General features: G+C 39.4%; 1 protein-coding gene across 7 annotated transcripts in view; it reads left to right on the forward strand.

Moving 5' to 3' along the window:
• Positions 1-8,219, forward strand: part of dnm1a (dynamin 1a) — a 65,391-nt gene extending 57,172 nt beyond the window's left edge. For 3 of the 7 annotated variants that reach the window (XM_059357540.1, XM_059357545.1, XM_059357539.1), the window contains 6 exons: positions 224-335; positions 638-652; positions 848-1,018; positions 1,137-1,378; positions 2,074-2,268; positions 4,993-8,219. In XM_059357540.1, the coding sequence (XP_059213523.1) occupies positions 224-335; positions 638-652; positions 848-1,018; positions 1,137-1,378; positions 2,074-2,268; positions 4,993-5,023 (766 nt within the window). In that variant the 3' untranslated portion in view covers positions 5,024-8,219. Of the gene's footprint in view, positions 1-223; positions 336-637; positions 653-847; positions 1,019-1,136; positions 1,379-2,073; positions 2,269-3,104; positions 3,142-4,992 lie in introns of all 7 variants that reach the window. The other 4 variants (XM_059357543.1, XM_059357542.1, XM_059357546.1 and 1 more) reach the window with 2 other exon arrangements.
• Positions 8,220-8,467: the final 248 nt, after the last annotated feature.

An 8,467-nucleotide genomic window follows, 5' to 3' on the forward strand; every position in this document is an offset into this window, starting at 1 on the left:
GTGAGTGAGTGAGTACAACTAGTATTCATTACTCTGAAATGTGTTGCAGTAGAAGTACAAGCTGAAAAATATTCCTCGGTTATTTATGTACTTACTGTACTTATTTACTTACTTTTTCCACCACTGTTTTAGCTATATGCAGCTGCTCAAGTGACATATTTAGGGTGTAAATTAATAATGTATAAAAACATGAACATAATACTCATGCATTGTGCGTCCACAGGAATGTGTATAAGGACTACCGTCAGCTGGAGCTGGCCTGTGAGAGTCAAGAGGATATTGATGCCTGGAAGGCGTCCTTCCTCAGAGCTGGAGTTTATCCTGAACGGGTCGTGGTAAGATTTTGTCAAAGTATTTGTTTTACACATACATACAAGCGAAGGATTTTAGATATGTTTATATAGTAAGTTGATAGTTCTACTTTAATGACTGGATTGATTGTAACCCATTCACATTATGAAACCAAAAGTAAAAACAGACAACAAACCTTGATTTTGTCTATAATTACAAGTTAATTATTGGACTATTTGTTTTTTAACATCGATTTAAAGTCAAAGAGGCGATTTAAATGTTGTCATGTCTCTCATGTGATATCTGTCCTCTTTCAATGTGTCCTCATTGCTGTTTGACCTTGTAGGATAAGGAAGGAAAGGTATGTTATTTTAGTCTTCATCCAGCACTTTTATCATTTGTGTGTTTTAGGAAGACTATGTGTTTACCACTTTCTTTAGAGTTGCAAGTCACCCTTTATATTGTTTGGCGTATTTACAGTCTGTTTCTCTTACACTTTCTTTCTGAAGCTTAACTGAAATTGAACTAAAATGTCCTCCCTCTCTGCTCCCCATAGAGTGAAAGTGCTGATGAAAATGGCTCTGACAACATAATGCACAGCATGGACCCTCAGCTGGAGCGGCAGGTGGAGACCATTCGTAACCTGGTTGACTCGTACATGGCCATCGTCAACAAGACTGTCCGCGACTTGATGCCGAAGACCATCATGCACCTCATGATTAACAATGTGAGTTGGCCACTTTTCAGCTGTTTCTGATTTATATATTTTCCAGACAAAGACCTATAAAAAACACAGAAACTTCAACTTCAACTTCACTACAAAACATCTCTTTCCGTCCGTCCAGACTAAAGAGTTCATCAATGCAGAGCTGCTGGCTCAGCTGTACTCGTGCGGTGACCAGAACTCGCTGATGGAGGAGTCCCAGGAGCAGGCCCACCACCGTGACGAGATGCTGCGGATGTACCACGCCCTGCGGGAGGCCCTCAGCATCATCGGTGACATCAGCACATCCACCGTGACCACCGCCATGCCGCCGCCTGTGGATGACTCGTGGCTGCAGGTGCAGCGGGGCGGCTCTGGAGGAAGGTGAGGGATGATGTGAAAACCCAGAGGACAGAGCATTGAAGGCAGTGTGGGGGATGATTGATGCGGAAAAATGGCATTTTTTTTTCTTTTTATTTGGACATGAAAGTGAGTAATTGTGTACATATATTGACATTTCCATTTTTTCCCCCTTTTGAACCTCAGGCATACATGCCATATCCTACCTACCCCACCCACTTAAACATATTGTATACACAGAGGGGGAGAAAAACAGAAAAAGCAAAACAACATAAACACTCTGCACATTTGTGTATGCACACCTACATTGCTCTGTAAAGTGAATACTGTGCATACACTGTAAATAAAATACATAAAAAATATAAAGTACATTAGATACTGTAAGCACTGTAAAGTACATATACTGTAAATAGAAATGTATAAAGTATCATGATAAACATAATTGAAATGCTCTGATATGAATTATTTCAGATCAATGTATTATAGGGTAAGAGATTAGAACTGGACAAAAACATTTTTAACCATTGAAGTTATTAAAAAAATGGGATATCCATGTCTTTTTTGATTATAAAGTTAGGTGCTAAATAATTCATAATATCTAAAAAGTATAAAAATGCTCAATCAATGGACAAATACACTGAAACTCAGAAACCGTGAGAACATATTAAGCACAATATGTCCCTTTTTATGCACTGTTATGTATCCTCCATCTCCTCCAGGTCTCCGGCCACCAGTCCAACTCCAAACCGCCGGGCTCCACCGGCCCGCCCCGGCTCTCGTGGTCCTCCACCTGGGCCTCCTCCTGCAGGAGGACCCCCAGTCCCATCTCGCCCGGGGGCTTCTCCGGACCCTTACAGTGGGCCACCACCCACTGTGCCCTCCCGGCCTAACCGTGCACCCCCAAGTGTACCCAGGTGAGTGAAACATACGAGGCCTTTCGAAAGAACAATCCCCTTTCCTTCCTAATTTATTTTAAACATTTTAAAGTAAAAGGAGTCCAACCATAGCTTATTATATTATGACAAGCTATCCAGCCTGAAGTGTGGATACTTTCTGTTAGGGGGATGTGAAGACACCTGGATGAGGGGATAAAGGAGGTAAATGAGTTGTGATAGAGGGTAGATGAATAGATGAATAGACTGATAGAGATCCCTTCATAGATGGGTAGACAGTGATATAACTCATGATCAGTGGACTTTTTCTTCTTTTTCTCTTGGTTTGGGTTAACTTGGTACCTTTCTGCCACCACTTTGAGCTTTCAACACGCTGTCCACCATCACCAATGATCTCTAACACTCCACTTTTCATTGCTTACACCCACCTAACCACCGTCCTCGTCTCAATAGTTAACAAATGTGTGCTTCGAATCACGTCCGCGACTGGACTGATCGCTAGAGGGGTTTCTGTTCTCCACATCTGCCTTGTGCTTGCCTTGTGTTTGTGAGCTAGCTAACGTTTTTATCCTGGACCTGTTCATTGTCAGAGTAGCAGCTTGCTTCTTTTAAAGTAGGAGACACTAACGTTGCTGAGCAAAGCTCTCACTGCCAAGCCACTAATTAGACGGAGGAGTTTCTTGAAATCCTCACAAAAACTCAAAATCCATCCATTCCCGATGTGAGAGCTGAGCACATGTGACCTTGGTCATTTCCTGCACTGTAACTGTTTGCACTCCTTTTCTCTCTTCCTCCTCTTCATCCCTCTTTTCCTCACCACACCTCTGTCCCACACATGACTATTGTTCCTTCTACAGAATCACTATCACTGACCAATGAGGACTAACGTTTCTGGTACGTTGGGTACTGTCCGCCATCATCATCATCATCATGACCATTTTCCTTCTTTCTCTTCCTCTCAGGAGGCATCCTTTCACTGCATGCTATTTCCTTTTTCTCACTTTTCTTTTCTCTTCTAAGAGCGCTGCATGGGCAAACACACACCCAGTTCAGAGGGTTTGTGCGTGTTTGCATAAGTTTTTGAGCTGATTTTGGAGTCGATGCTAATGTTTTTATTGAAGGGGCGTCAGTATGTCAGAATGTGTTAATGTGACTTGTGAAATTTTGTGGGATTTCCTCAGGTTACAGCAGCAACGGGTTCAACTGTTCAAAACGTAACAATTGTTGTCATTTTTGTGTCAGTGTTGTATGTGACATACAGTGTGTATGCCATGACATCCCACTCATCCTTTACTGTGTCTGATGTTGTCTTTGAAGTCATGGCATCTGCAAATATCACCTTTAAGTTTGGAAATTAGCAAGTGTGCAGGTAACACTGCTGGTTATTTTCTCAAGTAAACCTGTTTTCTAGGGATATACAGGATTTTTTTTACCTTTCCAGGCCTCTAAAGAACAATTTAAAGAAACAATTTGAAAGGAGAAAATCACTTTTTGATTGAACCGCTTGAACTTGAAGATAGATGAAGGGGAACACGCTAAAAACGTTAGAGAGATGAAAAAAAAAACTTTTTCAAAGTTTGTTCATTTAGGGAAATAACTTTTTTTGCTTCCTTGCCTAGAATTAGGTGAAAAAGTCACTAAGATAAATATCTTCACAGTAAATATGTAGCTACCATGAGCATCCAGTTAGCTTAGTTTAGCATAAAGACAGGAGCCTGGCAAAACAGCTCACTAATGACAACACATACAATTTAAATGCACAATTTATGCATTGCTACCCCTCTATCCTGACTGACATAATGACCATAATTTATAAAAAATAAAACCATTCCTTATTAAAGGAGACTTGAAACCATAAACGAATTAGGTACTAATACCACAATGTGAAATTACTCCATTACAAGTAAGTGCATTCAAAACTAACAAATACATATACTTATAAAAGTATCACCATCAAAATGTACTTCAAGTATCAAAAGTAAAAGTACTTATGCAGAATGGCTCCACTCAGATTTTTTAAAATATATTCTAAATATATCATTAGATTATTTGTATAGATATGGCTTATTTTAACTACTTAATACACTGTTATGATGTTTTTCATGTAAATCTTCACCTGAAAAGTAACTAAAGCTGGCAGCTAAATTAAGTGGAGAAAAGTACAATGTTTAGTGTAATAGAAGTTACATAAAATTGAAAATAATACTCAAGTAAAGTACATGTACCTCAAAATTGTTACATTTCACCACTGATCTCTTCATATCTAAACCCTTCAACAGGCTGTTCTCTCACACTTTAATGCCTTTCAGGGTTTCCGATCCTTTAGCAACACTATATGATTATTTAATATTACAATAACAGAGTTTAATAAATATCAGTATAAGTGCATGCTGCTGTACTGAGACAGCACCAGTATAAGGAGTAATACTGCCTGCATCTAGGCTCCACTGCAAACATACATTACCTGCATTGTGGCCATGCTAACTGAGCCTGATATCTCTGTGATGTTGGTTGTGTTTTCGGGTTTCCCCTCATGTATTATCTCATGATATAAGTGGCTGTATATGTGAGTGAAGGTACTGTATTTGTGTGCATGATTAACACATGGTGGCCCTGACATAACGGTATGTAAGTATAACCCGGACTTGAAGTTTAAATGATGGCTGCAAATACGTAAAAAACACACTAACAAACCTGTTCCCTTCCTCTATTCTTTGTATCTGTTCCTGTGTGTGTCCATGGCAGTCGGAGACCCCCACCTTCTCCAACCCACTAGACCTCTGAACTCCTCCCTCCCTCCGCCCGTCCCACCTCTGGATGTGAGGCCATGGACAACAGTGCCACCTTCCTGTCGTTTTCTGCCACACCCTGCCTTGAACCGGCTCCCTTCTCCTGCTCCTACTTTCCTAATAACAGACACACACAAACACACACAACCCATACACAACTCTCTTTCACACAGAGACGCAAAATACTTGAAACACACCTGCATGACTTGCATACAAACATGCTGCACCCTCAGAATTTAAATAAACTATGTAGAGAATATAAAATAATTTATACATTTTTGAGTGTATGCGCACATGTGCATGCACACTGCTTACACAAACACACACACACACACACACACACACACACACACACACACACACACACACACATATATATATACAAGCAAATACAAACAGATTATTTGTTCCTGCTATTAAACCTAAGGTGGGAGACATTTACAAACTAAGCATGACACTTTGCCTGAGTATTACATTATACTCCAGCCTTTCTGATGGGTATTCTGGCTGCTGACTGACTTATTTTATCTCTTATTATTAACATTTGTTTCAACTTTCTTTTTTGTTTTTTTCCCCCTGATTTCTTCATCAAAAAATGTTTGTGCCTCCAACTCACCTTGTAATGCTGGTAATGCTTGAAGAAAAAAAAAAAGAATTAAACATCTTCAGAGCAGAGTTTTAAAAAATGGTAGCTATTTTTGACGCCATATTTTAAAAATAATATCAGAATATTCTGAATAAATTCTGTTATTTTGCTGATGATACATGTTTTTAAAACATATTAGGCAGCTGGAAACGTTTTTTTCGTAAAAATACTTTACTGAAGCTCTGCTCTCTGTGAAGTCATGTGGAAAAATGCTTTTTTTCCTCAAAGCGTTTCAGGCTACGAGGTGAAGAAGAAGCCCCTCCATTCTCACATTTAGCTCCTCCTCTTTAAAACTCACCTTGGTTTCCACCCTTCAACTATGAAACAGACTGCACCATCACTCACTCACTCAGCTCACATGAGCAAGGAGGGCTTGAATGAAATAAGGCGATGGCCTAGAGACTCCTCGCCCTCAGATACCTGGGAGGACAGGAGCTGCTTCATCCTTTATTTTCCCTCCTCCTCCTCTTTTTCTCTTTGTCCTTTGCACTAGGACTGAAGGGATCAACTGAGGGACCTGTTGTAGACTCCAGAAAGCCTCACTGTCACTAAATCCACTTTCTTGTGTAATTAAATCACTCTGAGGCCGAGTCCACACATACAAATGTATTTTTGAAAAACAGGGTTTGACCTCCTTCATGAAATATGAAATTGTTAAAATGAAGCACTGTCAAAAGCATGTCAAACCACTAAAGCCATGTTTCATGCAAAGAAGAAAAAGATGTTGGTAAATCAGAAACCTCCAACTAAGCCAAACGTTCCAAATTGCATACTTTTTACTTTTATTACGTACTGCAGCTTCCCTAACAAAGTATGTACTGTTGCACCCAGTATGCATTAAATCGGGACATACTTCATCATAACATGGCGCCTTGAACTTTGATCCTCTTGCTGATATACGCTATATGCTGCACAGAGGATTGTGTGTCAGAATAGCCAGAAAAGCATGCTGGGCTTGCAGAGTACAAAATGCACCCGGATGTGGTAGAAAAGTTATTTTTGTCATACTGTATTTGACATACTATTTTTGGGATGTACTAAATCCTTTTCTGGCATACTTAATAGTATAGTAGTGTGGGTATTCCCTTTCAGCAAATTAACACTGAAAGTGAAGCATCTTCACTCTGGAAAAAGGTCAAATTTCAGGAACCTAAAACACAGTTTGCGTGTGGACGAAATGCCATGACACACACAAAAAACTGTTTAAAAAAGAATAAAAAATAACCGTGTACATGTGGACTAGGCCTGATAGGAAAGAAAAATAGTTCAAATAAATGTGTTATAAACCACTTTTCAAAAACACTGTTGTCTGTGCTTCCACAGATCCTATGCAACAAAGAATATTTTTTCCCACATTTTTATTTTTTTTGGCTTTTAGAGTCGCTTCCCATGGCTCTTTTCCCACTTTCCTCCTCTACTCTTCACAAAAACTTGCATTATCTTATCGAGGCGGGATCTAAATAGAAAGTGCAATATAAAGAAAATCCTTCAGCAGACAGCTGACACCAATTACACAAGAATCAGAAAACATTTTTGACTGAGAGGAAGGGAATCTGTGGCCTGGGTTGCACCCTGAGACTGTTAGATAGCTCCTAATACATCCTTTTTATTCAGAGGGAATGAGGTCCCTAATGGGAAAGGTTTCAAATATTTGGAGTGTGTTTCTTATCTACGATCACATTATGCATCAAATCCTCTGATATACTGACAGGAAAACTTTATCCAGGTTTATGATCTGCTATTTATTTTCTGTTTTTTTCCCCTCTCTTTTCTTTTTCTTCCTTTTCTCAGTGGTCACGGGGGTGAGTGAGAACATGAAAACAGCCTCAGTCTATGCATAAAACTATCAAAACTCCTCCTGTTTCACCCTCACACCGCTGTCTGAGAGCCTGTGAGTTCTACCCATCTTTTCACCCATTTTGCCACTGAACTCTGCTGTCAGTGTGATGTGTTGTATTTTAACCCCAAACAAAAATAACCAGCCACAAAAAACCCCACCTCTTTACCTCAACTGATGTCATTTTAGCCATTTAAAAACCACTTCAGTGACCCCTTGTGCATCTTAGTACTCCACAACTGCAACACAAACACAACAAAGCATATCCTACTTATTATTTAACAGTAAATAGTTTATTATGGACATATCTTAATGTGTTATTATGTATATGTGTGGTGCATCTTATGGGACTTGTACTTCCACTGTCTAGAGAAATTAGTCTGCTGAATATTTAAATTATTATTATTATGAATAAATGATGTGTATAAGGAAATAATATTTGAAAAACTGATAAAAATGTGTAACGCAGTGATGTATATGGATGTTGGCAGGTTGTTTGATACTTTAGCTGGTAGCAGAGAGTTTTTATTTCTTTCTTGTTTCTCTCTGTGTGTAGACGAGCAGAAAGAGACAGTGTGAATGTGTGAACTCCTGCAGCAAACGGTTCCTGCATTGTTTAAACTGCTGTGGATGTAACGGTGACTTTACCCTACAGGACTGCTGCGCTTTGTCGACACATTAAAAACCTCAGTGTACTGAATGTAGTCGCCTCTTTGTCTTCTTTTTCTATTTATGAGAATAGACAACAAAAGCAGAGCACTGGAGTTGGTGGCTACTTCCACCACTGGTCTACAGCCATGCTAGCAGCTCTGTGAGGTGTTATCAATTGTGGTGTATAGCATATGTGCATAACTGAAAGTCCATTATATTTAAGCCTCTCGAGTGCAAATATTGCTGTTATTTCTCTTTTTACATTTTTATGGTAGTAAATAGAGTATCTTTGTTTGG

The sequence above is a fragment of the Centropristis striata genome, chromosome 19 (genome assembly GCF_030273125.1).
Source record: "Centropristis striata isolate RG_2023a ecotype Rhode Island chromosome 19, C.striata_1.0, whole genome shotgun sequence".
Lineage (NCBI taxonomy): Eukaryota > Metazoa > Chordata > Actinopteri > Perciformes > Serranidae > Centropristis > Centropristis striata.